The sequence below is a fragment of the Terrapene carolina genome, unplaced genomic scaffold, assembly GCF_002925995.2.
Source record: "Terrapene carolina triunguis isolate 2854851 unplaced genomic scaffold, T_m_triunguis-2.0 Scaffold22, whole genome shotgun sequence".
Lineage (NCBI taxonomy): Eukaryota > Metazoa > Chordata > Testudines > Emydidae > Terrapene > Terrapene triunguis.
The window spans coordinates 19,174,516-19,199,577 of record NW_020664373.1 but is presented as its reverse complement, the minus strand read 5'-3'; the positions used below and the strand labels follow the sequence as shown (position 1 = coordinate 19,199,577).

Genomic DNA, 25,062 nt, shown 5'->3' with positions numbered 1-25,062 from the left:
AACACACACATCTTCCCCGCTCCCTCACAGCCCAGCACCCCCCCCAGTCCCCTAAGAGACCCACTCCCTGTGTCATAAATATAAAGGGAAGGGTAACAACCTTTATGTATGCAGGAACATAAAATCCCTCTTGGCAAGAGGTACGGAATCACTTACCTGTAAGGGGTTAATCAGTTCAATTAACCTAGTTGGCACCTGATTAGAAGGACCAATGGGGAAAGAAGATACTTTCAAATCTTGGGGTGGGGGGGGAAGAGGTTTTGTTTGTGCTCTCTTTGTTTGTTCCCTCTCGGGACAGAGAAAGACACCAAGCAGGGAAACCAGCTCCTAAAAAGATACCTGAAATGATACATCTAAAATTACAGAAATTGTAAGTAAAGGCAAGAAAATGCATTAGATTATCTTTTGTTTAGCTTGTGAATTTTCCCTATGCTAAGAGGTAGTTTATTCCTGATACCCTGCCTCCCGGCCACACTCACCAGCCCAGGCTGAGCTGGCAGCACAGTCAGGGCTGGTCCCACGGTGGGGAATCGCTCCAGCCCCTTGGGAGTGGTGCGATCAGCCAGGCCAGGGCCTGCCCCAGCCGGGCTCCCTGATGACCCACTTGCCTGGAGAGGCCCAGCCAAGCACCCTCCACCCCTGTTGTCCCCCCCGCCCCAAAACCAGCTGAGACCTGAGACTGGCCAGGCTTCTGCACCAGTCCCAGGTAGCTCAGTTCTGGGGAGACAGGCGGGGCCCCACAGGTGGTGGGAAGCAGAGACTGCCTGGAGCCAGAGGTGCACTGGGGTCCAGCCAGGGGGCAGAGAGAAGCAGGGGGGTGGGGACGGGGATGGAGAGGAGCCCTCAGCCAGCTGGCAGGCAGGCTGAGAGGAGCAAGCGGTGGGCGGGGGGAGCCAGCAGGGTCTCGGGGCACAGTGCAAGTGGAGCAGGCTGGGGCCCCTTCTGAGCATGGGCCCGGCTCCATGGCGCCACTGGCGCCATTGTAAACCTGCCATTGCACACACAGAGTGCCTTGATATCATATTTCCTCTTCAAGTCTATCTATTTTAGGAACTTACACGGCCCCTATTATTGTAGTATCTAAGGCCCAGATCCTCCAAGGTATTTAGGTGCATAAGATACTTTGGAGTATCTGGGCCTTAATGCCTGACAATTTTTAATGTATTTATCCTCCTGACACTCTTGTAAGGTAGGGAAATGATAATATTCCCATTTTACAGATGGTAAATGAGGTACAGAAAGGCTAAGTGATTTTCCCAAGGTGACTTGGGAAGTCTGTGGCAGAGCAGGAAGTAGGTCCTCCAAGTTCTAGGTTAGTGCCCTAACTACTGGATCATCTTTCCTATCCCATAATAGTGTACAGAATACTGAACTTACTAGATACAGGAAAGATCAGTTATGACAGACATTTCATTTTAAACTGTTGTTCTTATTAAGTAACTTTATCTGCATAAAACTAGATTTCCAATAGCCCTATAATGTGAAAGATGGATTTCAGTGTAAATTGTTCACAGCTGACCTATTCATTCTAAAGTGATCTAGTTGCCAAAGCCTTTTTTTTTACCCCGTCATTCTGATCTGGGCTGTGGACAGCTAAAATGGAATGAAAATTTTATGTAAATAAATTTGGCAGAAACTTCCTGCAATTATGTTTCTCCACCCACTGCCTGATTCACCTGGCTATTACATGAGAAAAAACAAAAAACAAAAAATTGTGTGTGCGTGTGTTTTGTTTTAATCCACTTTTGCGTTTGATTTAAAACAGCCACCCTGTCGCCAGCCAGATGACCATCCCTTTTTTGTAGCATTCACTATTTTACTTGATGATAGGAAAAGGTATTAATATAAAGGCCTAGATCTTTATCCTTAGCCTCAATGGAATTATAATGATTTATTCCAGTTGAGCATCTGGCTCATGGATTTCACATAGCACATTCTACACTGGATGGAAATACAATACACCCCAGGAGAGTTCTTCCCACCACAGAGAGAGGCAGGAAGCCTAAAAGACAATATTTATTAAACATGAATACATACAAACACCAGAAAATAACCACACATTCTCTGCATCAGAATATGGAAAAACAGGCAGAGGAATAGTTGTAGGTTATGGAGAGTCACTAGTTTCCAGCTAGATGTGCTAACCTTACATAATAAGCCTGATTTTGAAAATACAAACTGTAAAACTAAAGCAATCTGCATGGGTTAAAGATATCTGGAACGTTTGGGACAAGTTAGGCAAAGCATCTGGTAAATATGGGGCAGGGGGTTTTTCTCAGAAGCACTACTCTCATTGCTTTCACTTTCTGAACACCTCCATAATTTTGGATTTGTCTAGTTGTAAGTCACAAATGGCTTGGCATAGTAACTTTATATGTGTTAGGACTGGTTCTTCTGACTAGTTTCTGGGGGAGGTAGATTTGTTAATGGAACTAGCTGTCAGTCGTAGTTTCCATATACATTACAAACTTCAGGAATTTATAAATGATGCAGGGTGATAAAGGGGAGAAGAATAGGCAAGGATGAAAGGCATCTCAAGGAGGAAGAGTGAGAGGATAAAAGGGACAGATCAGTGAAGAAAAGGGACCCATCAGTCTAGAAGTCGGCCCACACATATATTCACTTGATATGCCCTACCGCTATATAATTCTCTTCCCCTATGGTGGGGGAGTGCTTTGAGGTAGTTCATTTATAGCTAATTTAGTAAAAGGTGTCAACTTTATGTTTTTAATCAGGATGGGACATTTATTCTCTGACTCCTGAATTCAAGTCTAAACTATTTTTAAACCCAACAGAAATAATCTCACATAAATTGCAATGTATGTCACTTGGAAAATAAACTCTTTTTCATCAGTACATAAACAGAACATAAGACATATTTAATGTCAGCATGTCTTCCTACCAAACACAGATCACAAGTCAAATAATAATATAACATGGTTACTGACCATAGCCTATGGCATGTATTAAAAAAAGAAAACTGATAATACCAATGTATCTATTTCTTTAGCTTAGTCACATAAAATATAAAGACAACATGTAGAACGACAGTAATACCAAAATAACTAAACTTGCTAAGATGCTCTGCAACAAATTGGTTCTTACATCTTCCCTGGTTGTCAGATACAAAAATATGACAGTTCTCCTCTCTTGATCTCATTCATTTTTAAACACTTCAAAAGTAAGCCAAGTCTCTTCTTGAGTGGTCACACTTTAATTTAACATTAAGTATAGAGCTTTTCCCCAGCAACTACAGAACTGACTAATGTATATTCTTTATCACAGATTATGTGAGTGCATGTCTTCATAGTGCTTTTATTTCTTTTCCTTTTGTGGTAGCTGTAGTTTTAGTCTGCTTCAAACAACACTGCACACCAAATTTGCCAATAAGATATATTTTTGCAGTGGAAGCACCATTCCAAAGTGATTGAGAGAATACCGGGGGGCTGAAAGATTATGTACTACTCAAGTGCATACATCATACGTTGAGAAGATAATTGGCAGCCTTATTTTGGAGTAAATTAACTACAGCACTACTGTATCTCTGCTCTCCTTCATGAGAGTCAAACAGGGTATATTGATATTTACTGTTAGCATAATCACTAGAGTAATTGCCTGCTTCTAGTCACTAAATAAATCAATTTCATATACACAAGAAAAAATATGGAGAGAAACTGGATATTGTGCTTAAAGAAAACATGATTGATTGTCTGAATTTTTCTCAAATCAACACATGGTATGATTTCCAGATATATAATGACTAATCTAATAAGTGGAAATTACAAATCATGAGGTTTATGTTTAGCTTCTCATATTTTGGGTGGAAGTGGTGCAAGATGGACGATACTGAGATTCATTAGCACATAAGGAAACAAATTTCCAATAAACTCAGAAATGTTTCCACAATTTCTGATCGAGGCACACTATAAACACAGTAATTAACTGCCAGATGCGATATACATTTATATTGGACTTAGCAGAGAAACAAAGAGAACCTGACATGGATAATCCTGCTCTAAGATTCTTTTTTTATATGTTTTGTTTCCTACTCCAAACACACTGCCACTAGCTTCTTTTTTTTGGTGTTGCTGAGACAACTAAGAATCTATTTCACCTTCAATCCACAGGGAAAACCTAAACTTTGCCTGCTATTAAGGAATGTTGCATTGGAAATGACATGAAGTGCACTGCAATCTGAAGACCCAAGATATAGCACCTATATCATCTCCCAGTATTACCAGATAATTCTAGAAATCAATTCAATATAATTTTTCCTTGGATAGCGCTGTGCCATATTCTTTCTAAATTAGGACTGGCCCTTGTGATACTGAGGTTTGGAGAGGAGGGAACAGCTGAAAAACCGTTGGACTAACCCTTATGCAGTGAAGTTGTTTTCTGTAACAGAGTACGTTGCTATTACAATATGTGTGGGATCAAACAATGATGTAACTTGTGTAGGAACATTGAAGGTTTTAATGTAAATGACATTAAAAGCATCTTTTCCCCTGTCACCAATGTTATGTTTCAGAAGATATAGCCATTATAGGATTTTTTTTTTAATTAGAACTAGAGCTAGATGGATATGGAATACATGGAATGAAATTCTGGCCTTAATGAAATCAGTGTGAGTTTGCCATTAACTTCAATGGGATCAGGATTTCACCATTAGTATTCACAGGTGTGCACAATATGATTGATCTGCTGGGTGGTTGTGCAGGTGGGCCTGATGGAGAAGAGTCATGGTTGTATTCCTGTGGAAGGTCCTCTTAGAATGATGCCGCTCTAACGTAGCAACGTCAGTTCTAGAAGTGTTGCCTTCAAAAGGCAGCATTCCACAAACAAATATAGTGGGCTCCATCATGTTATTTTCTGCCATAAATAGCATAGGCTACCTATCCTACCAAAACACTGAACACCCTCCCCATTTCCCATTCAGAAACCTGAGCTGCCTACAGGTCTCTAAAACAGGCCCAAATCTAGACCTCATTCAGAATGCTGTGCACACTAATTGGAACTTTGTAAGATTGTGTGGGCACATCACCTAGGCAAGAGTAAACAACAATCATCAAAACTTTTGTCTCTAGCTAAGTAGTTGCAATGTATATCACAAATGACCTAAAACAAAAAAAGGCAATGTCTTTCTTTACAATATCAGAAAAAGATATTAGGATCCTATAATTACCTGTAACTGTTAATTCTGTAGTTCTTCTGACAACAAAGATTCCATATTTTAACTCACAAGTATAATTTCCAATGTCATCTTCTCTAACCTCCCGGATGATGAGAGTGTCCTTTTTGAACACAATACTCGGTCTCCATGTTTTTGCCTTGCATTCCTGTTCAAAGACAATATAATACACCCATGACTGAAGTCCTTGTATTTAAATGTGGTGATTATTGACAACATTGCCCAAGTCAAAGAGCCTAGGAAATGGCTTAGATAATTACTTATGATATCTCACATACACTGAGTCGCCCAAATATTCTATTTCATTGAGTCACATGAGAGCTGTCTGGATGCCAGAAAGGCAGGGAATTTATTCCCTTAATGATGATGCTCTGAAGTAATATTGTTAAAGAGTTCCTATTCTTCCTATCTAATTAATATTGTCTCTGGGACTATTACATATACAGAAAACTTCTATCATCATTATGTTAATGACAGCTAGAGGACATGGAAAGTCATTGTAAAGCAATAATTAATCAAAAAGGAGGGAAGCAGGAGCGAATGAGAAAACAAGGAAGGAGCAAGTCACATCTCCGTACCTGAAATCATCTTAGAATTTGCTTTGAAAGGTTTTACTTATCAATGATCTTACTATTGACTCAATGAGATAACGCAATGTCTAATTTGTACTATTTATATATACAAAATATAATGTGTCCCAATTTTAATTGCTACTGATAAAATTCTATATGTTTCATTCTTGCTGAAATACATTCTTATTTTGTTGTTTAATAAGTGGGCCCATCCGCAAGATTGAAATTTGTTTTGGTCCAAGAGTTGTGTATGTGTTGGCAGTTTTTACTGGTTCCCTCTCATATTGTTTTTTTTTTTCCTCTTTTTTTCAAATTGCCTTATTAGATTTCAAATAATTAAAGTAAAACATGATATAGCTGCATGCTTTTGGATATTTTTCAGGGTTTTCCAAACTTCATCTTTCTAAGAAATAAGTTACAGGCCAATGGACTAATGTCTTTGAGACTTTTGATGTAACAGTACAAAATAATCTGCTCATTTTGCCCAGCATAGCAGCTTGCTGTGCATATAGTATACAGGCTAGTTTTGTAAATGTCATTCGGACTATTTGTTAGAATAGAAATATGTCCATGCACATGATAACCCACAATGGTCTTTTATGAATCTTTGCAACCTAATAAGGGAAAATAGTTTTTAACATTTTAAATCCTTAGATATGTATTCTATTACATATTTTAAATCTTAGATAGCATATTTCAGATGAAGCTACTAGTTGGGCTACATAATTATTACCCTACATTTTCAGAGGCAGTGGCTCAGCCAGAATCCTCCTAGATCATAATTCTTTATAATCACTGGACAATACAATTTACAAGTACTCATAGTGAGGCTAGGTACATCTGTGTGTTTTTATAATGAGAAAGCATAGTGAAATACGTTTCAACTGGAAAATGACAGTTAATTATTCCTGTATACACAAACTTATTTCAGGTTTACCTATGAGATCAGAAATATTTTGGTTTATCCAGGAACTAGGGTACATTAAAAAATAGACCCTACAAGGTGCAAAGTGCTGAGCGTCCTCAGTTCCAACTGCAGTCAATGGGAGCCGCATTAAACAAGTACCTCGCAGAACCAGGGCCTAAATAACTCTTCAGAAAAGCAAATTAATGCACAATGTTGAAATAAAGTTATCAATAAACCATAGAGAAATATGGATACTTTAAGTGAAAGCTAATTTTCTATCTGGGACATCGTCGTTTCCCTTTTCTTCCCATAATTGTGCAAACAATGGGCAGATCATAAGCCTTAAACATGAGTTTTTATTCTTGGAGAGATTTGAAGTTTTAATGTTATTGAAAACATGGGATTCTTGTTGAATTGTATGAGGTACAATTTAAATTGTGCATGCAGGTAAAAAATGTGCACAGCTTCTTCTTGAAATAATGTTTTCACTTCATATCTTTCTGAGTGAATTTCATGTTTGGAAATTGAGGGTTCTACTAGCATAAGCTTGAATCTGGCATAGTGCAGACAATTGCTGTGTCTGCTTCCCTACCCAGCCTTACCAATGTGTATCATACCAGACCACCCTGGTAACATTTTTTCTTTTCCAGTTTTGGACTTTTCAGTTGAAAGAGGACCACCAATTATTTGGTTGTTTTGTGATACAGCTAGATGGGAATAGGAAGATAGCAAATAAGGAGTTTTCAATGTTACCTAAGAAAGCATTTGAATCCTTGTCTCTACAACTAAAAAGCTAGTATATTAAAACACTTTACCATCTAGTTCTTTTTTCATCCTATCCCCCCTTGTCTTATTATTAATGTATCTTAAATCCACCCAAGCTGTATATCACGTCCAGATAAAATGTTGAGATTATTGAAAATGCAGCAGAACTTGACATAATATTTTGTTGAAGGCAACAGAAGTCTTCTGTATTCCTTACCTTATACCACAGGATTTCAGGCTCTCTATATAGAATTAAAAAATCCTCTATGTCAGGGCATGAGATTTCCTTGCTTTTGCTAAGTTCAGCTTTTTCAAAGTACTTCATCTTTGAATTGTAGCAGAGTCCAGTGTCATTTTCACCCACTGTCAGTGAGATGGATACTTTCATACAGTAAGTAGAGTTTCTGTAATATAACACAAATAAAAATAATGGGTCCAGTGTGAAAAATAAATTCCAGTCACATAATTGGTTTTGATGCAGTTATATTCATTGTAGGTAAGAGAGAGAGAAATCAAACTATTCTTGCTTTATGTATTGTGTGTAGTCCTTAGTTATTCAGAATAGGCTCTTCTCTTTGCAATCCCCACCTCAACCACTAGATTTTAATGTAATAACAATAACTGGCCTAAATCCATGAATGAACCCTTTCCTTTCCTCTGAATTCCCGTCCCTCCATCATTATAGTCCATCCATACTGCTTATTGGCGGGCAACTTCCTCCTAAGTAAAGGCCAAGAAAAGCTTCATGCACTAACCAGCAAAGCACCATAATCATCCTTCTGCCAAACACTATTACAACAGCTCTCTGAGGTGAACAATTCAGTTTACTGCACAGCAGCCTACTGTCAAATTGGAACTTTTGGCATCACACCATGAACTGGCGTGTTAGCCTCCCCATTCATCAAATGTAAGCAGGTTTTCAAGTGAAGCAGTAATTAAAAATATAGTTTTAAACATCATTTGATTAAAAACCAGCCTTGTGGCCTTTCACCCCATAGAAAACAGTTTAATCTCAGTGTATTTTAAACTAGAGGACTACCAGTTTGTTTACCTTAGCCTCTCATCCCCATATTCCCAGGACAAAATGTTACCCCTGCATTATCCTCAGCTTTCATTAGCTTGGGCTCTGTCCTGCAACTTATTACTTTCCTTTGGTGGCCATATGTTGATATGCCAGACACCCAGAGACTGGGGAACATTGTTCTGCTTTCCTCATTTCACTATGTACTTTAATTAGTCTCAAAGACAAAATGACTTGAAAGGATTTATTTTTTCATTTTGGTTTTCCAGATGGGCAGGATGAGAATGTCTAAGGTTGAGTACTCTCTAGCAGTACACTGTGACAGTGCAAGCATCTTCCCCTACTGTTCTTTAAATGCATTTGACCCCTAATCTGCTGAAAGTGGCTCCTGCAGAGAGCACTAAGACATTTTTCCTTTACTTATTTTCACTCTCAGACTCTGTGAGATGACTGCTGATTTACAAGAGTCTAGTGTGTATCTAGCATTGCAGACTCTCAAAGATAGCTGCATTTTCAGATTGCCTTTAGATGTCTTAATACCTGTTTACTCTTTCTGTTTATCAGGAAATGATTAAAAGGCTAAAAGTAAGGAAAATAGCATACAAAGAGCACCACAGCCTCATTTCTAGAAGAAAATGTAAACCTCAAAGGCACTATTTATTAATTACTAATAAGAATATCATTTCTGGAAGTGCAGTAATTCTGTCAATGACCTTAAATCATGCATGTCTTTTCTGGGCAGGAAAGGCAACAAATATAAAATATCTTCCCCAGAGTGGAGTCAGCTTGTACTCCCATCCTTGGAGCTATCTGATGCTTCCCGTGTATATTTGTGATTGGAGTTGGTAAAACTACTGTATCCATAGCAAACAATTTAATTATTGAATACAGATCATTCCTAAGTCACACATTTTCCTAAGTTGTGACCTAAGTCTGCCGATATTGGTATTTTTTTTTCTTTTCTATGATTGGATGACCTAACCTTTGTCAGAAGAAGGGGGCCAAAGCGATTCACCAGGGGCATGGATTTTCTCACTGTGGGAGTATGCTACTGGGAGACAGGTAGAAGGAGATAAGCAGGCATGGGGAATTTAATTAGTACATTTTAAATTTTCTTCTTTCTACATGTCTCCATAAGGGAGTATTATGTTGCATATATCACCCCATGATTTGAAAATTCCTTCCTAACAGAGGCAGAAGGGAAAAATCACTTAACCTGTAATTCTGCTTCTCTAAAGAAACCAGCTAGGCAGGAATCTCACTCTTGGTTCACATCTCTCTGGAACACATTACCCTGTCTAAGAGTTATTTTTTCCTTCCTGCCTAATCAGAAGCCCTGTCCTGCTGAGCATATGCCAACATCAGGTACCGCAACGGCACAGGAACAATCCAGCTGGTTCCCTTCCAACTCCGGTCAGCACAGGAAATGGTGTCTCTAAGCTTTAACCAGTGCTACTGCCCTAGCCAGTTAGCGTCTGGGTACTCTTTCTAGTGTATGTTCGCAATAACTTGGTTTGCTACAGATCACACTTTTTTCATTATTTTCTCTGCCATTTCTTCCCTAAGGTTCCTTTTGAGGCAAGTTTGAGGTTTCATCCTCCCAACTAGTCATTTCCTTGGCTCCCAGCAGAAAGCACCATGGGGATTCTCATGTCAGCTAAAGTCTGGACTTTCAAACTCCTTTCATGATATTCTGGGCAGAAAATGCAATGCAGACCTCTACATTTTATGATCCTGTTTAGGATGTATCCTAGTCTGGGTGTATCTGTGGTTTGAGGAGAGATGTGGCACCTCAGTGACTCACAGTTTAGTGCATAAGCACTTCAGATGAAACTGAGTCCATCTGCTCAGATAGCGGATAGGGTTCCAAAGTGCTGATGCTCTCAGTTATGAAGTGCCAAGCCCAGAGTCTAAGGTGCTGACATGTCCAGGCTGGGATACTTAGACAACTGGATTCCATGATGTAGGGTCCCTCAAAAGCACTTTCTACTGGGAGCTCGAAGCAGCATAAAAGGAGCATAAAGCTTTAGCTTCCTTCACATGACATGTCTCCCTATATGTTTTTTCCTCCGTGAGCCAGAATAGTAACAGCACTGACAAGGAGGCTCATATGGCACTCTGCCAGGAGCCCAGGTTGCATCCAGGCCGGTCTGGCTGTAAGGAACCGTAGAGAAAACAGAACAAAATAAAATGATGTGAGCCGAAGAAGGTTACTGGACTCAGAGAACCAGAAAAAGATGAAAAAAATCAGTCAGTCCCTAATGGCCTGAGACAGTTAGATCTGCAAGGCAACAACTCCAGTGGGGAGGTGGTTTGTTGGCTGACGGCAGCTGGCCTAGAAGTAGGTAGAGCCCATGAGCTAAGAAAATGTGTATCGCGTAGCAGAGTCTTCAAGTTAGCCTACAAGTGGCTCAGAGGGTCAAGAATCTTAGAACTAGGGGAGTTTCCTATATGACTCTCACTGGAGGCACTAGAGCAAACAGAAGCCTGTACCATTGGTAACTTTAGAGAAATTTTATATTCCACTGGAGACCAGATTGTATTGTTTAAATAGAACAGTTATTGTATTTACTTTTGTTTTTCATTCTTCACAAGGTAACTACATTTTGTGCAACTTCTGTATTCACTTGAGCTGACAAGAGGATTGAACCCTGGACCTTCAGCAATAAAAGAATGAGTTTCTACTGTTTCAGCTAAAGCACTAAATTCTGTAATGCAAACCAGTCACATCACTGTTCCCCTCTGGTGTTATCTGGAGAGTTTTGCCTGGGCTTGTTTTAAGCCATGAGGACACATTTTCAGCCTCATAACTTTATACATGAAAATACAACCTATAACATTACTATAACAACAATGCTCAGTGCATCATGAGCCTTCCGAAGACACCCGACATGACAAACTTTGCATTGGATACCACACAATCATTTTATAAGGATGAACATGGGGGTGCTGTGTGTTCCCCCCTGAGATACAGAGCGTCACAATCACATTTGTGGCCCAGCCACCAGACAGGGATGAAAACCGACACTGGGCTGGAGTGGGTTACACATATAACTGCACAGTCCTATTTGCAAAGGCTGCATATCTTTATCTTTCTCATTTGTCTCCATGGCGAGTCTCTCGCAAGGGGCTTAGGGAACTATGTTAACTGTCATATTCTGTATATAATAATATTTTATAAAGCCTTTTTGGGGCAGAAACTATATCTAGTTCTATATTTGTACAGCTCATAGCCCAGCAAGGCAAATATGCTGATCAGGTCATCTGTCTGCTACTGTTAAATAAATGTTAAAGAAAAATATCTAGCAAGTATATTGATTCATTTTCCCAGGCTGTATTTTCTGCCATCTATAACTATTCAGTAGAATTACAGTGTTCAGTCCTAGTTGCAAAGGGAGCAGACACACACCCTTGTCCAACTCACTGCAATAGCACTAGACTTCTGGCCACAGATTTTGGGAACACTGTCAATGACTGTGTTAATCTTTCCACTCCATATTCCACTCCAGTTTTAACTGCATTTCTGTGACACTCTTTCCTGTGCCTTTGCTGCCTTACTACTTCATCCTTTTTCCATCGGTGGTGTTTAATTTCCTTAGATATACACCCAGCAGTGTGCAGAGAGAACACAAAATACCAAAGTCTTGTTCATACAGGCCACGACCATGAAAGGATTTCCACACACCATCCACTCATTCTCTATCATTTAGAGCCCTTAACATCTTGACTGTTAATTGCTGCCTGATTCATCTAAACGCTTCTTGGTCGGAATATGTATAGCACATTGCATGTGCTACATTACCTCTAGATTTTGACCCTGAAGTGAGTGTGATAGGGAAAGAAAGGGACATGGAGATGGGGTGGAGGAGGACATGAGGGCTGTATATGAGCTCTGAATGGGGACCTGGGAGAACAGGTAAGTGTGCATGTGTGGGTGAAGGGAGGAACATGGGATACTGGAAGGCAGGAGGGAACACCGGGAAAAGTTGTTTAAGATAGGAGGTGTCTGGATGGGAATAAGCAGAGTAGAGAAAAGCTGTGCTTTTATGAATCCTGGGTACAGTCAGTCATAGTTCAAACTCCATCTCCTGAGAATGGCACAGCACCCACCACCATGTCCTCACCATTTCTGCTTTGTTTGGGATTTTGGATGTGGTGGTGTTTTATTTTTTGCTATTCTGCTCCTCTGCTAAAACCTCTCTCCTTCCCTTCCAGATCCCAAGCTCTCAAGGTGCATTCCCAATGATTGTACATTCATACATATTGTGACTAGGCAGATATATACAAATTCACACAAGTAGTTGTAATTTTCTCTTTCCACAACCACCTAACAATTTCACTTGTGTGTATGTTCACAGAAAGCAAATACATGAGATAATGAATAGTGTTAGAATTTGCAATATGTTTGTGAATAACTTTCTCCACTATTTGCCCATTTTTACTCATGACATCTATAAGTCATATTTCATATCATAATATCTGGATGCACAACATGGATAGAAGCGTAAGGCTTTTCAGGTCACAATATTTCTCTTATATCTGAAGCAGATGTACAGGTTTAGATTTTAGCTTTCACCAGCATGATTCCAGTATTTGGACGTGAGGAGCATGTCATAAGACTTTTTAGTAGACTGCTCTGTTGTCATATCATGTGATTGTTTTGTGGCGATCTAACACTCGGAAATGCAATCTAGATGGAGCTACTATAAGGTGGGTGCAAAACTGGTTGGAAAACCATTCCCAGAGAGAAGTTATCAGTGGTTCACAGTCATGCTGAAAGGACATAACAAGTGGGGGTCCCGCAGGAATCAGTTCTGGGTCTGGTTCTGTTCAATATCTTCATCAATGATTTAGATAATGGCATAGAGAGTACACCTATAAAGTTTGCAAATGATACCAAGCTGGGAGGGGTTGCAAGTGCTTCGGAGGATAGGATTAAAATTCAAAATGATCTGGACAAACTGGAGAAATGGTCTGAAGTAAATAGGATGAAATTCAATAAGGACAAATGCAAAGTACTCCATTTAGGAAAGAACAATCAGTTGCACACATACAAAATGGGAAATGACTGCCTCGGAAGGAGGACTGCAGAAAGGAATCTGAGGGTCATAGTGGACAACAAGCTAAATATGAGTCAACAGTGTAACACAGTTGCAAAAAAGCGAACATCATTCGGGGACGTATTAGCAAGAGTGTTGTAAGCAAGACGCGAGAAGTAATTCTTCCACTTTACTCTACGCTGATTAGGCCTCAACTGGAGTATTGTGTCCAGTTCTGGGCACCACATTTCAGGAAAGATGTGGACAAATTGGAGAAAGTCCAGAGAAGAGCAACAAAAATGACTAAAGGTCTAGAAAACATGACCTATGAGGGAAGATTGAAAAAAATGGGTTTGTTTAGTCTGGAAAAGAGAAGACTGAGAGGGAACATGATAACTGTTTTCAAGTACATAAAAGGTTGTTACAAGGAGGAGGGAGAAAAATTGTTTTCAAGGATAGGCCAAGAAGCAATGGGCTTAAATTGCAGCAAGGGAGGTTTAGGTTGGACATTAGCAAAAACTTCCTCTTAGGGTGGTTAAGCACTGGAATAAATTGCCTAGGGAGGTTGTGAAATTTCCATCATTGGAGATTTCTAAGAGCAGGTTAGACATACAGCTTTCAGGAATGGTCTGGATAATATTTAGTCCTTCCATGAGTGCAGGGGACTGGACTAGATGACCTCTCAAGGTCCCTTCCAGTCCTATGATTGTCTCACAAAGCCTCTAACTCTGACCATTAAAAAAAGAAACAAGATAAATAAATACTGCAATGACTGAATGGGCAGCCTCTGTCATATTCCCAAGTGGTGTGTGGACAAAACCCTGGGAGTGACATTGATCTAGGTAATTAAATTCAGTAACTTAAAGTGAACTGTCAAATGTGCCTTGTTTTCTGACATTATGATTTATATAATTTCCAGCATGCGGTTTAGAACAGATAAGCACATTCAGGGCACAGGTTGCATCCTTCTTTAGTAGAATGTGCTTGGCATATTGTGGACATTGCAAGAAATAAGAAATAATAATATTATTTAATTTAACAGAAAATCATAACAGGATAGATAGAATATGAAATATCACAGAATAACGGGAAACTTCTCAAGACTGCTAGGCCTAAACATTTAAACTACCTTGTCAATATTTATAGTTGACAGTCTCTGAAGGATTCAAACCAGGATATTTTTTTCTTAACAGACATTTGCAATATAGCACTCCAAAACATCACAGACACTATGTTTTTTTTTACTGTCATCTGCATACACTTTTTTCCCCCCCAGTGTGACATTATATCTAGGGCGGGGAATACACACACACACACACACAGTTCACTAATATTTGTGTGAAGTTTTAAAATAAGTTGACTGACTGCATTTGAAGGCAGTCCCTCAGCTAATGTAAATAGTCATAGTTTCCCTGATTTCAATGGAGTTACAACAATTTACACCATCTGAGGGGCTGTCCCTAGTGTTTACTTTCTGTGACTAGTCTAACTAATGAGTTTATTGGCTGGAATGTTTACCATAACCTAAACATTTAAGCAAGTATTTCCAGAAAGCAAAGACTTATACTCACCCAGTCATAAAATGATGGGTCCAATGAAAGCATTTTTGAAATGCTGACATTCAAAGAATGAACGGTTTATTACAAATCATCCAACCTCTAATATGGTGCCCTTTGCTTTGATTTTTGTTTTTAAGGTGCTTGCTACAAAAAGTAGTAAAACATTAAAAAATGGGGTAATATGGTAAAGAACTGTTCTCTAAGAATTTTCAACAAGTGTTAATAACTTATAAAACTCTCAGTGTCCCCTAAAGCAGTTTAAGGAATCATCTAGAGTTACTGGTTTCAGCTCAGTGACTGTATTGTTCATACTATGATGTTAATATAGGATAGAGTAAAATCTATCATCTACTTACTTGTCCTTATTTTAGTATTAGAGTACTCCCCCAGAATTTAAAATAGAAACAAAAAAGCATGTTTTATTCCATCAAAGCAAAAAGAAATCGATTGATTTGATCTGCCTTCCTTAGACCATGTTTTCTTCCTTCACTTGTTTCTGTGTGTGAAAATAATAGTGATTTATGTGGGCAATGAGGTGCAAAGGCATATTTTAATACTAGAAGACATGGTTCTCTGCCAGTTTTGCAGCACCAAAGTTAATGGAGTTGCCTCAGCATAAAACTGGAGAAACAGGCCAACAGTGTCTATTAGCAACAGTCAAGGAGTGGTTGCAGAACTGTGGTATGTAACCTTAAATCAGCTTCTGTGCCAGATAACTGGAGAATAGCTAATGTGACACCAATTTTTTTAAAAAGGCTTCAGAGGCAATCCTGGCAATTACAGGATGGTAAGCCTAACTTCAGTATCAGGCAAATTGGTTGAAACTATAGTAAAGAACTGAATTATCAGACTCCTAGATGCACATGATTTGCTGGGGAAGAGTCAACACGGCTTTTGTGAAGGGCAATCATGCCGCACCAATGTATTAGAGTTCTTTGAGGGGGTCAACAAATATCTGGTCAAGGATGATCCAGTAGCTATAATGTATTTGGACCTTCAGAAAGTCTTTGACAAGGTTCCTCTCTAAAGGGTCTTAAATAAAGTAAGCTCTCATGGGATAAGAGGGAAGATCCTCTCATGCAGCCTCTCGCTGGTTAAAAGATAGGAAACAAAGGATAGGAATAAATGGTCAGTTTTCAGAATGGAGAGAGGTAAATAGTGATGGCCCCAGGGGTCTGTACTGGGACCAGTACTGTTTAAAATATTCATAAATGGATCTGGAAAAAGGGGAAAACAGTGAGGTGTCAAAGTTTGGAGATGATACAAAATTACTCAAGGTAGTAAATCTAAAGCAGACAGTGAAGAATTACAAAGCAATCTGACAAAACTGGGTGACTGGGCATCAAAATAGCACATGAAATTCATTGTTGATAAATGCAAAGGAATACATATTGGAAAACCTAATCCCAAAATATATGCCAAATGATGGGGTCTAAATTAGCTGTTACCACTCAAGAAAGAGATCTTGCAGTCATTGTGGATAATTTTCTGAAAACATCTGCTCACTGTGCAGTGGCAGTCAAAAAAGCTAACAGAAAGTTTGGAATCATTAGGAAAGGGATAGCTAACAAGACCGTAAATATCATAATGCTACTATATAAATCCATGGTATCCCCACACCATGAATATTCTGTGCAGTTCTGGTTATCCCTTCTCAAAAAAGATGTATTAGAAATTAAAAAGGTACAGAGAAGGTCAACAAAATGATTAAGGGTATGGAACAGCTTCCCTAGGAGGAAAGATTAAAAGGACTGGGTCTGTTCAGCTAGGAAAAGAGATGGCTAAGGGGGGAGATGATAGAGATCTATAAATCATGAATGGTATGGAGAAAGTGAGTAGAGAAGTGTTATTTACTCCTTCACATAATATAAGAACCAGGAGTCACCCACTGAAATTAATGGGCAGCAGGTTGAAAACAAACAAAAGGAAGTACTTCTTCACACAATATACAAGAAGCCTATGGAACTCATAGCCAGGGGATGTTGTGAATGACAAAACTATAATTGTGTTCAAAAAAGAACTAGAAACATTCATGGAGGATAGGTCCATCAATGATTGGTTTGACCCACTATGGCCATTCTTATGTTTTTATAGTTGTAGTACTTTGCTAATGCTTCTATTCCTTGGCTTCTTGGTTAGGTAGTTTTTTCTATAAGCACTGGAATTTGGTAGGGCCTTACAGCTTTTTAGAGCAGACTATGGTGATGGTTTCTTTTTGACATGTAGTATAGGAAGTTCTTCTGTCTGTCTTGAGAAGAAACTGGTTGAACCAGGATTAATGGGTGGGAGTTCTTGTGCCTTTTATGTCCATACCTATCCTGAGGGTATAGTCCAGGCAACATGTGTGGGTCTCTGCCAATGGTAAACATAACATGGAGAGTTTGGATTGGAATCTTGGGATGGTCAGATCAAAGAAGCTGTCTGCATTGCTATTGAAATTTCCCAAGATTATGAGTGTTGTGTGGATCATCACTATGTCAGAAACTGTTGCCACTATTAGCTTGTCTAGGAAGCCTTGGATGTCTTTAGACAAACATATTAGCAGGGTGCCCAAGTTAGGCTTGTCTCTCAGCTCAATCAAAGGATTGTAGTACAAGTAATACTACTTTTAATTAGAGTTGGCTGGAATTTTTCCGAAGCAAAATATTTTGCCAAATCTATTACATTCTCAACAAAACTTTCATTGAAAAGGCAGTTTTCCATTTGAAACCTGTCAGCGTTCCAGGATCCACAGGTCCAGCAGGGAGCTCATCAGTTGATCCAGAGTCCTGGCTGGAGTTGGGACTCTCATGGCTGGAGCCAGGACTCTGGGGATGCCAGGCTCCATGTCAGGAAGACTCCCAACTAGAGCTAGTGCTCTGCGGGCTGGCAGGGTTTCCATTCTACAGCAGCAGCACTGGGAGTCCCAGCTGGAGGTGGGATTCTGAGGGCTGGGAGGATCTGCGGCAGGGAGTCTGCCAGGAGTCTAAGGGCTGGGTCACCACCCTGCTGTGGTTAAACTGACAAGAGTGTCACTTTCACATAATTTCTTTTGGGAATACCATGTTTCAGTGTTTCCAAAACAAAAATGGGTTTGTGTGTGTGTGTGGGGGGGGGGGGGAATATTCAGTTCATGAGAAATTTGATTTAGATTTGCTTTCATTCCAATTCAGAACAAAAATCAAATTGCAAAATTCCAAAATATCTTGTGACGTGAAACCCCCAAGTTTCAACCATCTCTACTTTTAATCCTTGATTTTTTCAACTAGAGGTTGGATTGGAAACACACAAGGAGCCTGGAGATGTATCTAATTGGCATAAAGTGGAATCTAGTTAGAATACTGCATGCTAGGTCCCAAAACCTTCATGAATAGATACAGACCATATTGTAAATATATACAGACCTCTTAAATACAAAATCATCAAGATATTTGAAAGATAGTAAAGCTCAGGAGTCAGCTTGTGTTTCTTTATTAATTTAAGACCAGCTTACCTCTGTCTTTTTGACATTTTAATTTCCTTGTGTTTCTCTTACAGTTTTGACTATATGAAGCCACGATACTAACATCTTTAAGGCACTATAAAAAGACACTACCCATTAGTATGATAGATAAGCTGTAACAATGACACGTACATTCTGTAGCAAGAAACTGAGACTGAAAACCAACAATAATAATAAATAAAGCAAAGCACTTGGAGTCTATTTATAAACAAATCTAGTGTATTTATTTCCACCACAGCAGAGATGCCTATGTACCAAGTAGAAGCAAAAGGAAAAAGAAGGTGTTACCCTCTATGGACATAAATTATGTCACAGAATTGTGACATTTAATCAAACAAGTTGTCAATTAACAGTACTGTTGGGGGAAAAAAAAGTGGACTGAGTGTTAGGCTATAAAGAAACATTGCCGACTACTGCATTTTTTAAATAGTTATTAGTGGAGATCTATGCAAATGTTCCATGAAATAGTGGAAATACAACAGTAAACATGGTTTACCAGGTTGGGTTAACTAACCTATGTTGTAACTCATGAGCTAAATAGGTAAACCCCCAGGACAACAATAAATGGAGAGCAACATCACCTGATCAAAAGAGAGAGAGAGAGAGAGAAATGCATAGAGGATAGTTTCATAAAATGTTTCAATTTTGTTTTGCTTTTATTTGGTTATGTGCTGTATTCTGGCCCACTGAATATCTCTGTGATCGGTTGGACATTGTGCCTAAAACATTCTTGCTTACATTTCAAATTTTGCACTTATACCCTAGGCAACCTACTCTGGTTGAATAGGAGGACATGTATATTACTTGCTAACTTTAGAAGAGGTTGGAGGCAACATTTTTAGCATTGTAATAGGTCAAATAAAAGGATGAAATCATCTCAGGTATTTCCAAACACTGAAGTGTTAAGAGATTACATAAAGATTCTGTATTTGGCCTAAATCCAGATGATTTGATGACTCAGGAATATCTAGCCTGCTTACATGAATCTTATCAACTTCCACAACCATACTTCTGGAAATAATGTCACAACATGGGTGAACAGTAGCTCGCTGTCGCTATTCCACTCCCAGAAATACAACCTTTAGAGACAAAGTTTTCAAAAATGATGTGAAAGTTAATTTTCCCTCCCTCAACGTTCTCATAGGGAAAGTGGATGTTTTCTAGAAGTCACAGACATCTGAGTGGGGAACTTCTAGGCATTACCCACATCTGGGTGGATTTGATAGGATATTTCAATTCTTGACCATCTCTATTTTTACTATTAAGATCAATTGTTATTATATAAACTGTAAAGTGGCACCAGGCAAAATCCATCCAGAAATGTTGTTAAGTCTACACAATGCAGAAATACAGCAAAAGACTTCCTGAGGGAAGAGTAAGAGATATAAGTAGTGTATTTCCCGCTATTTTATTCAACGTTGTGTATAACATTGCTATAACACATAGTGTTTAATAAATGAAGGACCATTATAAGCAATTTTCCTCCTGTTAATTGATGCCTCTAATACATGTAATTTCAGGGGCGGGGGGAAGTGAGGGTTTGTGGCCACAAAATTGGTAGAAATCTTTTTCAATATTTTACCAGTACTAATATAGCAGAGGTTCAACCAAGCTATTAACTTTTTATGTTTATAAACAGAAGAAAGAGCAATTAATATGAATTAACCTTATTTCATTACAGACACATATGGATAATGAAGATGATCATCTAAAATGTTTTCAGTTGCTAATAATACATGAATACCAGGTTTTGTTCCAATGCTTATCACTAACTAGGATTACTTATTGGATGCTGTGAAAGGCTAACACTTACATCTAAAGCATTAAGAGCACTGTTCATTTAAATTCAGCTAAATACAATGGTAGTGTTATTAATATTAACAAAACAATGCTACTAATTGTCATCTACCTGTAATTAAAATAAATAGCTAACACTGCCAGCATTTGAAACCTTTATGGAACTAACTATTAAGCTTAATACAGAAGACAGGAGGTATATAACATCTATTGATCTACAGATTTATACTGTAGCAGTCTGGAGCCTAAGGGGCAGAGAGATCCAGAAAAATCAAGGATCTTTTTATGAAACATTTCTCTTTTCCATTAACCTCTACAGAAACAACAAGGAGTCCGGTAGCACCTTAAAGACTAACAGATTTATTTGGGCATAAGCTTTTGTGGGTAAAAAACCCCACTTCTTCAGATGCACCTGGTGGGTTTTTTACCCACGAAAGCTTATGCCCAAATAAATCTGTTAGTCTTTAAGGTGCCACCGGACTCCTTGTTGTTTTTGTGGATACAGACTAACACGGCAACCCCTGATACCCGATCTTAAACTCTAGACACCTTACCTTGTTAGCAGCCAAAGGAGTCATAATTCAGCCTTAAGGGGCTTGCTTAGGAAAAATGTCAGTGGGTAACCTGTAGAGTATAAGCCTCTCAACTGATTATTATTTTTATAATGGCCTTACAGATTTTTATTTCTTCCTTTGTCCTCCCTAACATAATGATGGAACCTAATTGGTGTGCTGGTCAGCTTTGTTCCTCATCTTAACTTCTGAAGATGGCCCAAGTCACAGTCTAGTGTAGAGAAATGCAGAATCCACTTAGATTATGTTCTAGTGCCTCAGGTGCAGCTGTTGTTCTTTTTACTAAATAAATATTAAAGTACTGAAAGTATATACAATGCAGTAATGAGAAGGAACAGGCAACAGTACTTTAAGACAAAAAATGCATCTAAAATTCCATTGCTTTTGAAACAGGTAAGTGGAGGAGGAGGAGGAAGGGGGAAGAGAGAGAAAAAGCACACACACTGAGTACATGTGAATGAGAAGGGAATGTGAAAGAGAATGTGTGTGCGTGCCCTCTTGTTATAAGAACACAGAAAGCTCCGATCTGATGGCTCTGAAGTAGGGAGGCCAGAGGGATTGAAGCTAACACTGCTTTTCTCTTCTGTGAGCACCATGTCGTGGCTATGCCCTATTTCCATAACAGTGTGCACAAGTCCCACAAGATATTTGTTTTAATTAGCACATTCATATTAATCACCCCAGAAGTACTGAGCTATTTCATTGTATGCTTCATTTCTCCTCTCCTAAAAAAATAGGTACACATAGTGTAATCCTGAACTCCCCCTTGTCCTCATCAGTATCACCTGAAAAGGATGTCAGGTTTATACAATGTAGTCCCTCACTGATTGTAATATTTACTGATAGGCAAGGAACACCTATGCCTTGCTCCAACTTCTACTCTTAAAGTGCTTGTGTTTAAAGAAGCTACTGATTTTGAATTTTTATTGATGCTGTGATACAAAAAATTGCCTTTAGAAAGCAGACATTTTTCCTTTATAGCACTCAAAAATAATCATTAAGGCTTCCCTTGTGAGTAAATCAGTAAGATTTTTTTTCATGTATTACACAGCGCTCTCTTGCTCTCTGACTCATTAAAAGTCTGAGTCAACCTCATTCTTTTTGAAGGCACTAGATTCAAGACCATATTGGTATGTTCCCACATTTTCATAAAATTTCAATTCCTCAAAAAAAGAGAAATGCTAAAGTATTCTTTGAAAACACACCGCATTGGGAAGATCTTGAAATGGCAATTACCCCAGGGCTCAAATGGATAAAATAAAGTGGAATTCCATCATTTCTCCACAAAACTTAAGCAGAAGTTAGGGTTTAGTAATAAAAAATTCAAAGCAAATTTCCCAGTACACGCAATTTTTGTAACCTCTCGTATGGGTTCACTGGGGACTCAAATACACATAAAACTGAATCTGTTGGAGCATGTGTATGAGATTGGAGGTAACATGCACACAAATATTATTATTGTACATAGACATTACATATTGTGCGGAAAGATACTATTACTGAAAGCAATGTGCCATTTTAAAAAGGGATTTTAATGGAAAGCTGCTTTTGGGAATTACACTTACACCTGGGACATTTGCAAAAGCACCACAGCTAACTTTAACTACAGCATCAGTCAAGAAGCTAAGACACTATGCACAGTCTGCATGGTGAGTCAAAGTATGGAATTACAGCCACTTGTAACTGTCCTGAATTTCACCCCAGTATGTTCATAGTGCCCAAATGTGTAAAATACAGAGTTCAGTAATTTGACAATGTTTGTGTCAGTCACAAGAACATTTCACCAAAGGTCCCTGTGATAGAGAAATCACCACAGAAGAAAAGCTGGCTCAGGGAGGCAGAAAAAGGTTAAACTAGAAAGGTATCCTAATACCACCAAATCCCTTCCCTAAGGAAGTTCCACATGGATTCCTCAGATAGAGGAGGAGGAGAAACCCAGTGGTAGGATGCACAATGTGGAGTTGGTTCCCTCCATCCTTCTACCAACTACACCACAGAGATAGAAACATTAACTCTTTAATACCTTAGGATAAAAAGCCTCTTTAAAGACAACCTCCTCTGGACTCAGGAGAAGATATCAGTGCCTGCTTTCTGCTGGGAGAGACCTTCTTGATCCACTTGAGTGAGATCAAAGGACTGCAAATTTAAAACCTCACTTAGTATCACATGCTGGCAGATATGTAGTCCTGCAGTCTCGAACATCAATACCAGTTTCTGGGGAGTTTATTATTTCTCTTCCACTTTCCCATTATGGGTGGATGGTGCTCGTATCACCTTGCTTTCCTAGTAACTAGGAGGGAGCTAAAGCAGGAATACTGTTTTAATGGTTTAAATAGAAAGGAAACAGACAGGAGAATAAACGTGAATTGGCGGAGGATCTGACTGAAGCCAGATGGCCATAAAAAATGGTCTCTATTGCCTGGGCAAAGCAGTTCAAGCCAGAGTGCCTATGCAAAAATGGGTTCTTATGAAGGAGTATTTGCTACCTGGTTTGTTACATACAGAGGTACTGGAACAACTGTACAACTGGGACATCCCATACAGTGAGTCAATCCACTTTTTATATAACTTAAATGAAAAACACTAATTTTGGAAATAAAGTAGTTTGCTGAGTGGCCTCTCTCTCTCCTTCCAGTCCACATGCTGAAGCAATATGAGTACAAACAATAGTTCCCAACCTACAGCTGAACTGTGAAAGTTTCTGTACCTTTGTGTCATATGCTAAACTAGCTTCTTTTGTTAAACTGTTGGTACAATACATCAAGCAAATTACCAATTGTTATATAATCAGTGAAGAAGGGGATACATTAATATTTTGACCTAATTGGAACAATTTGTTCTTCTCTGCATAGGGTGATACTTTTTGGTCTCTCATGTTCCATTACAGTATCTCTTAGAGAGATCAATGGAGGACAGTATTTATTTTGAATATTCTGGGGACAAAAATATGGATATAAAGAAGATGCCTATGGAATCCTTCCCATACCTCTTTCTGAAACATAAAATTGGAGGAGAGTGAGCATATTAGGCCTCCTCCCAATATTTCAAAAGAAAAAAAAAAAATCAAGTATTTCTGCATAGGCCACCTCAGGTTCTATGTAGTATCCAGATGCCATCACTCTAAATCCCAGGAAGTTTGTGATTGCCCTCACAGCTGCTCTGAGACCACTTTAAAATGAATATATAACCTATCCTTAGTGATGCTTATGACCACCTATTGTTTGATACATTCAACACATTTTTAGACACTCATTTTCCTAGATCGATTTGGTAATTCACAGGCCTGTTATTCTCTTCCTTTGGAAGTAGGACTAGAGAGGGGAAAATCAATCGCTCTTGGATGGTATGAAGCCCTACAAATCAAATTAAAAACTGTTCTGCATTTCCTGTGTACATCTAGGACTGGAAGTGGAAATACCAGAGTCCTGTGAAAACACCTGTTTTGTGGTAGTCCCTTCCCTACTGGCAAATTAGAAACTACTGGTGGGGGATGGAGAAGACAGGGAAATAAATAACCCTGATCTAATGAGGTTTAAACTCTGAGTTTTTATAATAATGGAAAAATCCTGAAGTTCTTAATAGAGATTTTACACAAGTAAAATACATATAAGAATTACAGCATTTGACTCAATAAATAATAAATGATTTTTTATCATTTTTGTGTGTCTTCCATCCAAGGATCTCAAAGTGCCTCCCAATAGTTAATACATTTAACCTCACAACATTCTCTTTGAGATGTTATTTTATCTCCATTTTACTTATTGGGGAACAGGAAAGTTAAGTGAATGTCCCAAGATGCCATTCTTCTTACATGAACATTCTAAATGATATATTACAGATGTGCCTGAAGAGGCTGTAAATTTTAAAATACGTCAGAGCTAGGAATAGAGAATTATTGAAAAAGAAATTCCAGCTAAATTAGGATACCAACACAAGCAAATTACTGCTTTCCATATTTTGTGGTATGGCCCAATCAGAATGTGATATGTTTGAGAAGTCAGACTGGGGCATTTTATTGCAGTGTAGATATACTGTAACTACATGCATATGAAACTGCATTCTTTGTCTGTCCCTCTGCAAACGGGTCAGAGATGTAAAATAAATAGGCTGTAGGATTTTCAGCTGCCCCCATGAGCAAAGCAGCATGAGTGTGAGGCACAG

At 38.8% G+C, this 25,062-nt stretch overlaps 1 protein-coding gene across 1 annotated transcript in view; it reads right to left on the bottom strand.

Annotated features, from left to right (window-relative positions):
- The window catches only part of LOC112109903 (interleukin-1 receptor accessory protein-like 1), a 541,662-nt gene that overhangs the window by 431,234 nt on the left and 85,366 nt on the right, over positions 1–25,062 (bottom strand). Inside the window, exons 3-4 of the mRNA XM_026648313.1 lie at positions 7,650–7,836; positions 5,183–5,336 (exon numbers count right to left, since the gene is read on the bottom strand). Coding sequence (XP_026504098.1) covers positions 5,183–5,336; positions 7,650–7,836 — 341 coding nt within the window. The remainder of the gene's footprint in view (positions 1–5,182; positions 5,337–7,649; positions 7,837–25,062) is intronic.